Here is a 15,616-nt window from a genome sequence, read left to right on the forward strand (position 1 = left end):
TCAGTTACTGTTGTATAGCAAGAGGCCATATTCAGGTCTACCTTAGTAAAGAACTCTCCACACCTGTTTATATTTAGAAACACCAAAACATTCTCTAGGGTTGAAATACCTGAAACAGGGAATTTGACTGCATAAACACACGTCTTCATGCATAATAGAACAGACAGGGAGAGGTTTTGTAATATTTTCTTCTAAAAAAAAAAAAAGTATGTGCCTTTTGAAGTCTGATTTTGGAAGAGGGCTGAACTTCAAGGCTTTAAGCAGGACAAAGTCGGATTAGAAATGGGAAAATAATGTGGAAAACTAACCACTTCGTGTATGATGAGGAAGGCTGTTTTTTCCTCCCCCTCTGAAAAGGTTCTTCTTAAATTAAGAACTGCTGCTATGCTAAGTAAAGGTCAGGATTGAAATCACCTCCCCCCTAAAGAAAAAATCTGAGTGTTTCAGAAGAAGCTGAGTGCCCTGAGTGCTCAGTGGGCTGAAAGAATTAGCTCTCAGGTCAAGACAATGGTCTAGTTCTATAGAACCAAGTTCTGTGGGTTTTTAACTGTGAGCTGGAGCAGTGGGAATGTGGACTGCTTGCAACTGGCAGTGGTGAACTTCCAGAAGGTGATTGATGGCCAAGTGCTTTGCTATGCTGAGGGAAGCTCTCATGTAAGGGGTCTGCTGCTCCAGGGTGAGCTCTGCTCAGGTTTTTAGGAAGGTGACATTTGTCCTCCTTAAGTTCTGCTGCCACTACCGGTCATCCCAAGTCTGTAGCACTATCCTGTCCCATCGGTCCGTGCATGTTGGCCAAGTCCAAAAAAGCAGCAGTCCACTGAATGAAGCATTCCATGTAAAGGTCTAGGAGAAGTGTCTGCTCAATGTCAGCCTCATCCTGAGGTGCCTTACTAGGGCTGCAGACTACTGCCTGGTTGTGAGGTCATTGCACAACTGTACACAGGCCTGTAGTGGCCTGTTTATAATCATCACCATGAGGATTGCAGAGCTCACCAGTGCTTCATGCTGCCTGACAGAGCTTTAAAAAAAATGCATTGGCTTGCAATGTCCAATGACGTGAAAGGAGGGGAATCATGGCAATTACACAGTTTGAACAAAGCCTCAGAATTCTAGTGCCTTTCAGTAGGTATCCCCATGATGACCAGTGTCCAGAAACCCCCAGGGATATGACCCCAAAGAATAAACAATTGAAACAACTGGTTGTATATACTGTTATTGTGTAAAAATATGTTGAGTAAGGTCTTTTATGGAAGTGTGTAATGTTCTGAGCTCGATGGTCATCACAGGATATGTATAGAGATGGTGGTTATGAATTTATGTATATAGAGAACTGGGTGTTTAAAGCTTTACCTCCATCTCACAGCAGGGCAGTGGTTGGCCAGGCAAGAAGGGAATGCCTCCCCAACCTAATGAGACTAGCCCCAAACACTTAGCATTGTACAACCCAGAAAAAGACAAATGATGGGCCAGTAAAGTTAATGGGAAAACACAGACACCCCAGCTAGAATTTCCCCACCCACGTAACCATGGTTACCATGGAAGGAGGAAAAAAAAGGAAAATAGCCTTTTTGAAAAGGAGGCTTGAAACCGAGCTCTTGATCCAGAACTGGAGGAACAGTCTTGAAGGTGGGGAGGAGGGAGTGGCTGCCTGTCAATGCTGGATCCCCTCTATGGAGCGGGGCACACTGGGAAACTGTTCAAAGGCACTAGGTAACTTGTGTTAGAAAAGGAAATGTATATAATATAGAAGTGCAAAGCTTGAAGTTGTGTCTCTATGTTTATTTTCTCTGTAACTGGTGTTTGCTTTTCCTTATTTCATTTCTGAATCGGTGATTTTTCTATTAAATAAACTTGTTTATTTTTACCCCAAGGCAGTCTCTGGTGTGCAAACTGTGTGGAGTGTGTGCACCAAAATAAGCTGGTGTTGGGGGCAGGTTTCATACCTTTGGTGTGATGAACCAGAGGGGGAAAGTCTGAGTGTCTGGCAGACAAGAACTCAATGTAGACGGATTTGGGAACTCTTAAGACTGGAAGGGCCGGCAGGGTCACCCCGCAAGTAACAACTAGGCTGGTACAAGCCAGGCTGAGACCTTTATGCCTGGGGGCTGGCTACTGGTGTCATAGCAGCACCGCATTACAGCACCCAAAGTTCCAAGACAGGCGCTGACAGAGCACCTTACTCTTGGGAGATCCTCAAAATGTCACAATCCCACAATGGAAAGACTCCCAGAAAGCACTGAGCACAGGAGCAGAGCAATGCACTATGGGATGCCTGACCAGCATGCAGAATGCTTGTTTCAAAATATTGCTCTGCTGTGTGGCAGCAATGATACAAGGCAAAACCTACCTTAATCACAAGGTAATGTTGTCATGCGTCTGAACCGCTCATGCAACACTTGCTGCAGATCACTTAACACAGATACGCAAAACTGGCAGCAAGTTGCAAATGCAGACATACCCTTACTTACAGTGACATGAATCAGGAGTAGCTCTACTGAAGTCAGTGGAGTTCCACCACGGTAGCACTGGTGCATGAGGAGAATCAGGCCCTTGGATTTTAGCAGGGTTGTAGCACAGTTCAGTACCCAACCACTCTCCAGTAGAGAACTCTTTTAACTATTACAGGAGTTTAACTTGTAATCAGCTCTCCCAGCAGGTGATTTTGCAGATTAACAGTTTATACTTCTGTAGTGATTCAGGCAATACTAAGTCAACTGAAAAATAATACACTATGCTAGCTGCTTTTTCTCAATTTATTTCTTGCCTCATCTGGCAAGTGTTTATAGATTCCTGTGCTAACATTTTCAGTGCTTAAATGACCCAAAAATTGGATTTGTTTGGAGGAAGGATTATCTTGCGGTTAAAAGCACAGACTGTCAGGTCTCCTGTGTGAAACTGGGCAGGTGATAGCCTCACATTCCACATCTGCGAAATAGGGCTGATTCCCGCCTCCTTCACGCAGGTGTTGTAAGACAAAACATTCATCAGTACTTATAGAGCACCGTGGGATTTCTGGATGGAAGGCTCTGTAGAAGAGTAAAGCAGCAATAGTAAAACCACTGTATCTTTATCTAAAGACCTTCCACCATCGCCTTGCAGAACAATTCAAAATGACGAAGTTCAGTACTTGTCCTTGGGCCAATCCAACAGCTTCGTGGTAGAGATCTACATTTGACCATCTATCACCACTCCAGTTAGCAGTATCTGGGAGCACAGTGGGGCAACACAAATCTGTTCTGAAATGGGGAAAGGCCTTTACTGCTTAGCAGAAATAGCACTGTGTACAAAGGACTAGTGCTCTAGTACTGGTGGATTATGATGGGAATCCAGGCCTTGTTGGTGAGGGATGTGGAGAGCCCTGCTCCCACAAACAAATCACATACCCCTTTGTAAAACAATTGGAAGTTTTGCAGCAATTCACAACATCAAAGGCAGACATACATCCTCAGTAAGTGAGGCAGCAATGTATGAGGATTAATACTACATTACACACCAATGTGCATTTCAAGTGCTTTTAGGATAATACTGTAGTAGAAACCACTTACTTTTGTGCATGTTGGGGGAGGGTGAGGAATTAAAGTCCAGACATTAAAGAATAACTTATATAGTAAGAAAAAGGTCATCAATTTAATCAATCATTTACTTTAAGCAGGCAAGCAATTTGTAAACATTCAAAAGCGGCAGCATCCAAGTTACAAACAATTTAGAAGAAAAAGAATTGAGATTAAGGTTTTTTTCTTTCAAAAAAAATTGGAAAGGATCATTTAAAATGCTACAAACACTGAACAGTTACATCCCCTATCATCCTGCTAATAGTTCTTTCTTATAAAGATTCCAGTATTTCTAAAATTCATGATCTTGTAATAACTTGTACATTAGCATTTGCTGTTGCTTGGGAGTTACACCTGTATTTAAATCCCGTTAGCAAAGGTAATGCTTGTGTCTTGATTCAATATTTCTTTAACTTCTGAAGGCAAAGTGTCAAAGAGGTGATCTTCCACAACAAGCCCGCTTTTCCTGAGAAGCCGACATTGTCCTAGCATAGCTGGTAGCCGATCTAAGCAGTTTCCCTTCAGTTCCAGGTGAGTTAGCTGCACAAGCTGACCAATTTTATCTGGGATCGAGGTAATACAGTTTTGCCCCAGACTCAAAGTCCTTAATTTCACACATTTAAACAACTGTTTTGGCAAAATATCCACTTTGTTTCCTGTGATATGCAAATGCTGCAGATTTTGAAGCAATCCGATTTCCAGTGGAATTACTGCAATTGAGTTATAGCTTACATCTAAGCATCTGAGTTTCTGTAAACTGAACACTGCGCCTGGCAAGGATTCGAGTTTGTTATTGGAGAGATAAAGTGACTCCAAGTTCTTTACATGGGTAATGGAGGAAGGAATGTTGACTATTTTATTGTGCCACAACTTTAAGCAAGTAAGTCTTTTTAAGTGCTGGAAGCTGATGACTTCTTCAATTGTGCGTATGCTATTTGATTTTAAATCCAGATCCTGTAAATTAGACAGACTGAAAATGGCATGTGGAATTCTCTCCAGTTCACAGTTCTGTAGTTCTAACTCAGCTACATTCATCATTTTCTTAAGGCTATTCAGTACCACAAGCTTGGTGCCATCATTGTGAATTATTAGTTTTGTTAGATGCGGTGCCACATCTGTGATATTGGTGGGGACTTTGGTCAAATTACTCTTCACATGGAGAATTTTAAGGTGTCTTAACTCTCTGAGGGATTCAAGCCCTATCATCTTATTGTTTTCAGAATTCAAGTTGCCTATCAAGTATAACTCACGGAGATTTTTGAGCAAATACACCCAAGCAGGAATTTCTGCAACATCTGTGAATTTCACGTGAAGGCATCTCAAGTTGTCACGGAGGAAGCTGAAAGCAGTCTGCTCAACCTTTGCAGGGCAGTGATAGAGATGAAGCTCTTGAAGGTTAGTCATCTGGGAGATTTTAGCTGGGATTTTTGCTTCAGGAATCAGCTCAAGTTTCAGCACATCCAGGTCTGTCAGATCAAACACTGCATCAGGGACCCCTGATAGCATGAAGAGATGCAGCTCTTGCTTGTCTTGTGCATTGCGGGAGACATGCTGCCGAAGTTTTTCAAATGTCCACTCGTGGTTTAAACTAATTTCACGTAGCTTGTTTTCACTTACCTCTGACAAGAAGACACCAAATCTCTTGGAGTACAACTGGTCGTATTGATCTACCATATGCAAAAGAAATGCAAAATCGTTTTTAACATCAGGAATATCACTGAAGCTGCTCTCTTCTCTGACCTTCTCAAAGGAATATTCTTTTAAGGGTATTCTAAACAACCAGAAGAGTGTGTACAGACAGACAAAACCATACACACAAATGAGAGAAATGTAGCTGATAAGCAGCTTTTTCAACATATAAGCCATATTGTGTGTGCACTCAAATTCCTTATAGCCAGTCAAATGCTCCACTTTTGGCCTGCAGTTGTGCTCAAAACTAATCTCATTTACAAAGTTAGCTGATTAGCAAAGAATAAATATGAACTTGACTGTCTTGATGACTGTCTGGACAACATAGAGTTTATAAATCAAGTCACTGTCCTCCACATGGGCCCGAAATTTTCGAACTTTTTCAAACAGGGCTTTGGCTTGTTCTCCGTCTTTTTTATCTAAAATAGTCATGCTGGGAACCTCAATAACTGGCTTTTCAGCTGAAAACTTGAAGCCAGTCTTGGTTATCATGGGAGTACTAGCACTTGGGCTTCCTTCATCACTGCTAGTGGAAACGTGCTTTGGCAGGGACTGGGCACCCGTTAGTCTCTGTTTGTTCTCCTCAGAGTCCTCACATGCTGTTTCAGATAATGCTTTTGTAGTCCATGGGGATTCAAAACACTTTCCTAATATAGACACAAAATGTTCAATTTTTGAGCATGTTTTGGGATATTTAAACCAAAAATTGCTACTGACCATTAAAATAATAGTATGTATGAGAGCAAGATAGGGAAAATACTTTGAATACCAAGGAAGAGCCAAATGATAGCACATCTGGTTAATAAATACATATTGCTGATAATCCAAATTGGTTTTTCGGCCTGAAGAATCCTGTTTCTCATTCTTCGGCTCCTGATTTGATACAGTAGATTGCAACTGAGAATAGGTAGTTCCGCTCAGTGGTATGTCTGGTGTTATGGTAGGCGGACTTTCAAAGGAAACTGTTCTCATTGCCATTTCTTTATCCTGATCAGTGGTTGCTTCAAATCCTGGTGTAACATCAGCATTCCCTGATATGCTGGGTTGTGCTTTTGAATTTACAGCAGACTGCAATACTGGCAAGCAGACCACCTGATCTTTGGTCAGCTGCATGGTTCCAGCAAAGATGGCAACCATTAGCATAACAACAGCAAGATAATCCATAAATACATCCCACCATGGTTTCAGGATGCGATAAGTTGGCTGAATGTCATTAAGTGATGCAACTTCTGCCAGGGTAAACATTCCTGAAACAAAACAAAACATAAATTACTATAATTTGTTGTTGACAGACTGGCTATAATTTTATTTTCTATTGAACAACGTAACATCACAAGACATATAGACTCTGAAAAAGTTTTCCTCTGCTCTTTGTATTTTGTTGAATTGTATGCTATTGTCCACTACCCCATAAAATGGAAGAAAGCCAGACAGGATCCTTTCAAGGGTGTACGGTGTCTCTAGAATAACAAAAACAACAAAATCTCTCTCTCTACTGTCAAATTATATTTAGAGAGAGCCATCACTTAACATTACAAGAGCTAAAGGTTTGCACTGTAGGATATAAATATCTGGACTGTTAAGAGCTGTAGTTGATATATTTTAAAAACATGAATAGCAAATAGAATATACCTTGCGAAAATCAGTTTCTGTAAAAGTGATTGCACTGTGCACTTTGAATATGTGAAGCACTATATTAGTGTTCATTAAAAATATATTTTAAAACAAAAAAAATAAAACATTTTGCAAAACATTCTGCACTCTCTTATAACAATATGACAAATCCTCTCATTTCCAATTCATTCAAATAAGCTAAAAAAACAAAACAACAACAAAAACCCTCAATACATTTCACTCCTTTGTTATCAGATCCTTTTTCCTTAGGTACCACCAGCTCACATCTTAGCAATGTTAATGTTTCAGCTATTATATAAAAATTCTATACTAAAAGAGCTGCTTTCAATATTTTTATTTGTTTTATAGTAAGATATTCAAACTATTTAAAAGAGTCTGGAAAATGGATAGAATCTCTCATTTCTCAGTTAATGAAAAAAAAAGACAATTATCTGGAAATCAGTTTATATAGCAAACTAGTTTTCCAATTAAATTTTATCCATTGCTACCTTGAACTGTAAATCTGATTTGGATTCCCACCCAATCCTTGTTGCAGCATAGTTTACTGCCCATCAAATAGATGTTTCCTTTGATTATTATGCAGTCTGGAGGGTTGAACCCATCTGTTCAAAGAATAAACTTCCCTTGCAACCAGGATGTGGTAAAAACATCAGTTTAACTGTTATATTCATGACTAAAATTTGTAATTTTAGCTGTAATTATGTAATGCATGTGTCACGTGCATCACCTATACCCACACAAGCGGCAGGGAGGAGGAGGGGAAGGGAAATCTGTATCACATACAGTCAGTTTAACATAGTAGGAGTAGCTAATGGGGAGAATGGCCAATCAGGATACTAGGAGAATCCAAAGCAGACAGGCCTAGGATGGACCAGCTGGGTTAATTATTTTAACTGTGTGGCAGTTCAGATCTATGTAGAAGTACACCTCAGTTTGCTGTTTGTTACTTAGAGGGTACAGTCACAAGTGTACATGCACAGAATGCGATCACTTGGTTATTTCTAATCCATATTTCTTCATACTTGTCAAGTAAGCTTGGACAGAGTCTATAGCAGGACTGTATTTTAAGACACTGAATATTTACAGGCCAAATAGTGCAATTAATAGTTGCTTCTTGCTCACATCTGTGTGCAGAACTCAAAAACTGGCCACATTCCATTTGGCCAACTTCTTATATAAACAGAGTTCACCGTTAGGCTGAGAATGAGCAGGAGACATTTCAGCCAAAGCCAAATTTTAGTCAGAAAGTTATAGGCACCTGAAAATAGGGGCCCAGAATGGAAGAGTCAGCGCCATCATGCTGCTACAACTACCTGCACTGTAGCTACAACACAAAAGCCATGGCCCACATCATCACCTCCTGTGGGGAAACTCACAGGAAACAGCTTTGAGGGAGGCAGTCTTCCATGAGGATCTGTAGGAGGGTATGAGGACAGCATGTTCCTTTCTCCCTCCCTCCCTCTGTCAAAACAAGGTGTGGGGGCCACCCACAAAGCTGGTGGATCTGGTCATTTGCTTAGAGACCCAGTACCTCCAGACCGATGCTGGCCTTCACTGACACCATCCACTCAACGTGGCTACACTGGAGCCATTTTACCAGGGATTCCTGCGCCCATGATTACTCTGGGGGAATCCCAAAGAGAACAGCCTCCACAGTAAAGAGAATTCATCCCCAGGCTGGAAAGGCCCACTACTGCTTCAGCTGAAGTCAATGACAAAACTCCTATTGACTTCAATGGCACCAGAACCAGACACCATCTATTTGTAATTTATGTAGTTAGATAAACATATAACGATCCTCCCCACCCCTCAGGGCTGGGGTCATAGGTGGCAAAATGGCTATCCCACCCAGCGTAGGAAAGGAAAATAATAATAATAATGTTTTTTCCTGTACAGATCTTTCAAAGGGGCTTTGAAATAAGGCTTCTGATGGTCTCAGATACTTTCTCCAAGGTCTGGTCTACACTAGAATTTTAATAAAATTTCTCCACCAATGAACGGTAACAGTGGTGAGACAGCTAGCAAAGACAGCCCACCAACAGCTACTGGTACTTTGCCCATTGTCAGCTAGACCTACGCTGAGCATGGTCAGCCGATGCAGCAGCCAGAGAACTAGCTGCCAGTCTATTCTACCATTCCCATCATTATACTACTGCTAGTGGTGATAGTACAATAGCAGCATTTTTCTCAAAAACTTCCTTATGTAGACACAGGCTAACTATGCAGAAAATGGTTTCATTCAGTCTACGCTAGCAGAAGCCATTTTCAGTTCAGGGGAACCTATTCCTAAAACCACTGCCACCAAGGGCTTAATTTCACAGTGTAGAAAGGATGCCATGAGAACATTTGCATAACACTGAAAACTGGCCACCATTAAGGCCAGCAAGTTAAGAGTCATCCAGTGGGCTGGGGGAGAAATGCGCGAAATAGAGACAGATCTCAAGAGTTCAAGTGGTTGTTGATTTTTTTTTTGTATATAATCTTTTTTAAATAATCTATTGCAGACTTTGTCCTATGCACAAAATTATTTCAAAAGTTTCATTAAACTTGATAGTTGCTGTAATCCTCTTACTGTAGGCTGCAGCCAGTGTGATGTAACAAGAGCTTTACACAAGAACAGCATTCAGCTCTCTGAACAGGTCTTTTCTTTCAAGTTACTGAAGCCCACAGAAGAACTGCTGTTTCAACAGAGATTAGCAGTTATAAAACATGGAAAATGATGATGTATTACAATCTAAAATTCAGCATGGCATAAAAAAGAGAGGTAGACAGTTTCTAGCTAGTATCGTTGGGTCTATGAACTGAAAACCAGCTCTCCTTTCCCCACCTGTAAAATATTTAGGCACTCTGAGTTAAAAACAAAAACCCCCAAAAGCCCACACAGTTCATAAGTCACATTCTGAGAAACTGTAAGTGCGTTCGATATACTCCACAACAAGTCTTCAGTCTCCTCAATTTCACTGAACTAATAACCATAAAAGTTGAATTCATACTTCAATGCTAATTTTTCACATTCCATCTACTGCAGAGTTGGAGGACTTGAGACTTCAATTTAAGTCAGGACAACAAGTTTGCCACTGTTTTTATGATTATTTTACTAAAAAGGCCAGCTCTAAGTACTTACAAACTATAGAACAAAAAACATGTTCAAACTGTGCAATACCCTTTCATAAGCTGGAAAACAATTTCTTTCACAACCATTTTTCATCTTCATTTTGGGGATAGGGATCAAGTTTGATGGGAAGGCAGAAACTGAATTATTCTTGTAAGTCTAATGTAGGAATATCAGACTCATTTGGCATTGGGGGACAAACTATAGTTTAAATTTGGATCTGTGGCCTGGAATTAGAAAACCAGGGCCATAAACAACACTTTGACTATAGCAGGCTTCCTGTTGAAGTCAATGGGAGTTCTGTGCAAAGATCCAGGGTAGCCTATTCTGTAGGCTGGCATCTTAGAACACTGGAGAACACATACCATTTCATTGGAAAGCCAAGAACCAGATTTCCTGTGGTAAAAAACCCATCTACTTCTAGCCCTTGTGGTTCATCAGGCACTAAATGGTAAATAGGCCTCCAGTCTCCCAGTCGAAGCACTGCTTTTTTGACACCATAGTCCAGGACTGAAACTAGAAAGTCCTGGTTCCCGAAGATGTTTTTCAGTGATTTCCATTCCCTAGCACAGAGTTTAGAGGGCAGACACTTACTTTAAGACAGTGTGGTTAAGTTCAGTTTTGATGTAAAACTAGTCATTTCAATTATCGCTATTACAACATGACAGCTTAATGCTACATAAATAACTGGAATACACAAGAAAGCTATCTACAGGAAATCCTTGTATTTTGATGAATAACCTCCTCTCCTTACCTAAACCTTCCAACAAAATAATCATTGATTTAGCCAATCTAAGTAGTCAAGATGATAGAATTTTATCATTATTTATCAGCAATGCCAAGTCCCAATTCAGAAAGCAATTTTCTGTGAGAATTCTCTCTTCTTCAGATAAATTATGGTTAGCTAGGTTAGGCACCTCAGTTTTGCTCTCATCTCCTCCTAAAATCTTAGAAAGAACCTTCAAAGTCCTGGCAGCATGAGTGCACCAACTCCCCTTTCATTGTGAAGGTGACTTGGGGGGTATTTTAAAAGTATTTTAATTTATTCTATTATATGGGTTAGATATCAGGGCAGTTTAATGATTCCTAAAAGCTCCAACCTAATCTGAGTATAATGTACCTGTACTTTTATTGAAAAAGAAAATATTCTCCATAAAGTCTCACTTTCTCGTAGATGTGATTGTAAAAAACCAAAGAAATTACTTGCAGTTAAAACAATCAGAGCAGAATGAGAACCGTTGGCAATTACGTATGCACAGACAGAAAGATAATAATACTACTGATCTAAATTACAGGCTTCAGATAAATCAACAACTGTAACCATTATTACATAAATTGTGTTGCCTGCCCAATTAAATTCCCTTTAATTAGTTTTTGAAAAGTAAGTATTAGCACAGCCCCTGAGAGATGTGATTAACAGCTCAGGAGTTTCGTTGGCAGACCTCAGAAAGCAACTACTCAAACAAACAGTGAGTGGACATGTTGGGATATTTCTTACTGGGTCACAAATTAAACTATTCTATTTGTAAATAAGATCAGTGTAAAATCTAAAGGAATCATTGGAAGGATCTTGGTTTGCATTCTTTATGTTTATTTACATCCCATTGCTTCCTGTACTCACTGATCAAAATTCATCTGGCTGTCTCTGTAAAAACAGGAGTATCTGTGAGTTACAGGCCCTATTTGATAAACCATTTCATGTTTTCATTAATTTCACAGAGAGCGGGGCGGAGGGGGAGGGGGGGGGGCGGGGGGAGGCACCTGTCTTTGTACCCCTCTGAAAATGGAAAGATGATTTCATCAACATCATCCCCTGGAGTTGATCAAATATTTCTGCCATAACTTTTCCAACAAAAAAATGCCTGTTTGAACTAGATGAATCACTCAGCTCACTCACACTCTCTCTCTTTCTCACTCATTCACACATTATTCCCCACTCCCCCTCCTCTTTTTTTTTTTTGGACCAGCCCTAGCTATTAATCATCACCTTCAGAAAGGTAAAATAGTCCCAATATATTTATTCTTAGCTCATATGGAAGTCTTTCCATGCCTCTCTGATCATTGCCACTGCTGTTCTCTAGGGCTTTTCTGTTTGTGCTATACCCTACAGAAGATGGGGTGACTAGAAATGAACTTAATATAGTGGATGATGAGATTGATACTTGCAGTGTCTTGCTAGTGTATGAGGGATTACAGTTGTTCCACACTTCCTCAGAGAGATCTCAGAGAATGGTATTGAGAACACCTTCTCTTCTTCCCAAGGAACCTAATGCAAGAGGCCAGATGATTTGATCTTTTCGTCCCTCCTGGATAATGTGTATACAGAGAACCTGAGAGAGATTATCAGGCATTATGGGACCCAGTGGCACCATCATACAGATGACATTTACCTCTATGCCTCATTTTCACCAAACCCGGATAATAGGGTTACTGAACCTAGTGGAAGTTAAAATCTGGATGGGAGCAACTTCCTGAAGTTTAACCTAGACAAGGCATAATCAATGCCAGAAGACTGAGATTCATTTCAGAGGAGACTGTGCCTCAAACTTTACTTGGGTGTGTAGCATCACCCTTTCCTAGCATGCTTTAAAGTCTCCTGTCCCATTGGATCACTCGCTGCTTCTAGTTACTCACAGAAGCAATGGCAACCTACCAATATCGTCTCCCATTTCAAGAGAAATAGGATGGATAAATAGTTATAAGCACATGACAATTGTGTTTCGCTTCCTGTTCCATTCCAGGTACAATTCAAAGTGCTGGTGACGATTATCTTTGTAAGTGACGTACAAATCAAAACTGAGAATTCAGCAAAGTGCAGATTTCTATGCCACATGAACACCACCCTATACCGAAAACCAACCGACCGCTACGCCTACCTTCATGCCTCCAGCTTCCACCCCGGTCACACCACACGATCCATCGTCTACAGCCAAGCACTGAGGTACAAATCGCATCTGCTCCAACCCCTCAGACAGAGACCAACACCTACAAGAGCTTCACCAAGCATTCTCAAAACTACGATACCCACACAAGGAAATAAAGAAACAAATCAACAGAGCCAGACGTGTACCCAGAAGCCTCCTGCTACAAGACAGGCCCAGAAGAGAAACCAACAGAACTCCACTGGCCATCACCTACAGTCCTCAGCTTAAACCTCTCCAACGCATCATCAGTGATCTACAACCCATCCTGGACAATGATCCCTCACTTTCACAGACCTTGGGAGGCAGACCAGTCCTCGCCCACAGACAACCTGCCAACCTTAAGCATATTCTCACCAGCAACCACGCACCGCACCATAACAACTCTAACTCAGGAACCAACCCATGCAACAAACCTCGATGCCTACTCTGCCCACATATCTACACCAGCAACACCATCACTGGACCTAACCAGATCAGCTACAACATCACCGGCTCATTCACCTGCACGTCCACTAATGTTATATATGCCATCATATGCCAGCAATGCCCCTCTGCTATGTACATTGGCCAAACTGGACAGTCACTACGCAAGAGGATAAATGGACACAAGTCAGATATCAGGAATGGCAATATACAAAAACCTGTAGGAGAACACTTCAACCTCCCTGGCCACACAATAGCAGATGTAAAGGTTGCCATCTTACAGCAAAAAAATTTCAGGACCAGACTCCAAAGAGAAACTGCTGAGCTCCAGTTCATTTGCAAATTTGACACCATCAGATCAGGATTAAACAAAGACTGTGAATGGCTATCCAACTACAGAAACAGTTTCTCCTCCCTTGGTGTTCACACCTCAACTGCTAGCAGAGCACCTCACCCTCCCTGATTGAACTAACCTAGTTATCTCCACACTGATATATACCTGCCTCTAGAGATTTCCATTACTTGCATCTGAAGAAGTGAGGTTCTTACCCACGAAAGCTTATGCTCCCAATACTTCTGTTAGTCTCAAAGGTGCCACAGGACCCTCTGTTGCTTTTTACAGATTCAGACTAACACGGCTACCCCTCTGATACAGATTTCTATGCTGAGTGCTCCTACTCATCAGGTCTTGGGGAGAATTCAGCACAGAAATATATATAGAGATTTTAAATAACTGATTTAAATGTTTCTCAGTTCTGCTTTTTGATACTTCTTGTGTGACTGAAGGTATCACAGAATACATCATCATCTCACACCAAAGCCGTGAGTAAAAGAGCTGCAATGAGATTTCTGCTACTTGTAATGTCACTCACAATTCCTGCCTTTGAAGCCATCTTCCTTAAGAACCATTAGAACTTACATTTCACAATTTGATTGTTTTTTTAATTTAGTCAGTCTTTTAACTTAGTATATGTTATTTTCATTTATTAGATATTTTAGGCTAGGCAATCTTAAGAAGGATGGAATTTTTTTATTCATTTGATTTCAGTATATTTTAAAGTAATTTTTTCTACAGTAATAAAATTACTGTACAGCAGGTAGGAACTTCTGTGAGACCTGCTATACTATAAAGCATGAGATATTAATTTAGAAAAATAATTGGGGCCAAATGGACAAGGAAAATATTGGTTCAGGAATGTTGAAGGAGGAATTCCGAACAAAGAGCAATTAAAAAATTAGGAACGACAGTTTAACTCTAGCCTTAAAAAAGTAAGAAGTTACACCACTGCCCTATACCATAATTTGTAGCTTGTACCTGAAGATTAAAAAAGAGAAAAAGAATCATGCTAATTAATCATTACATTAAGTGAATCAAAAGATAACATCTAAAGGGCTGGATCTTCTCCCACCATATCACTGGGTCTGAAAAGTATCCTCTGTCTAGATAAGATTGTTCATAAATGCCTCAAAGCTATTATCTTCGTCTTTCCATACAGCACCGAGTATGCTGACAGGGTGAAATAAATGACTATCATCAACTAACCCACCCTCTTCTACTATTCCTTATATATGCTGGGTATGTAAACTTTGTGCTTCATTAGCTTTGTGTCATAAATGGGACTCCTGTTTTATAAACGAACAATGTCAGACTACTGCTCAATATTTTTTGTTAAAAAATTCTATAAAACTCCTCTCTTCTACTCCTCAAAAGTTTTCTGTCCCTCAAAGCTAGACTTTTTCTGGTTATGAAACACCTTGTAACTTAACTTTCAATCCTGCTATTTTACTGTTTACCTTCTATATTCCCTGCATACCACCAGGGTGGATTTGGTTTAAATAGGGTTACCATTCGTCCGGATTTACCCGGACATGTCCTCCTTTTGTGTGCTAAAAATAGCGTCCGGGGGGAATTTGTAAAGCACTCACAATGTCCGGGATTTCCCCCTCCCCCGGCAGAGCGAGCGGCTGGGAGGGCTGCAGGAAAGTCCCGGGCTGGACTCCGGAGCAGCTTCCTCCTCCCACCCCCCCCCCCTGCATTCTGAGCCGGCCGGCAGCTCCTCCTCCTGCAGCCCGCTCCGGCAGCCCTGTGCAGGGCCAGGGACCGGGTTTTGTGTTGTGCAGGGGAGCTCAAACATGTGTCCAGCTGGCACAGAGCCCAACACCCTGTTCTGAGCAGCAGGGTAAGGGGGGGCAGGAGAAGGGACAGGGAGGTTCTGGAGGGGGCAGTCAAGAAACGGGGGGGGGGTTTTGGAGGGGAGTGGAGAAAGTTTTGGGCAGTCAGG

The 15,616-nt window shown here is 41.0% G+C and overlaps 1 protein-coding gene across 1 annotated transcript in view; it reads right to left on the reverse strand.

Moving 5' to 3' along the window:
• Positions 1–3,609: 3,609 nt before the first annotated feature.
• Positions 3,610–15,616, reverse strand: part of LRRC8D (leucine rich repeat containing 8 VRAC subunit D) — a 72,891-nt gene continuing 60,884 nt past the window's right edge. The window contains 1 exon segment of the mRNA XM_034779424.1: positions 3,610–6,487. Within this exon segment, the coding sequence (XP_034635315.1) occupies positions 3,912–6,485 (2,574 nt within the window). The 5' untranslated portion in view covers positions 6,486–6,487 and the 3' untranslated portion in view covers positions 3,610–3,911.

The sequence above is a fragment of the Trachemys scripta genome, chromosome 8 (genome assembly GCF_013100865.1).
Source record: "Trachemys scripta elegans isolate TJP31775 chromosome 8, CAS_Tse_1.0, whole genome shotgun sequence".
Classification (NCBI taxonomy): Eukaryota; Metazoa; Chordata; order Testudines; family Emydidae; genus Trachemys; species Trachemys scripta.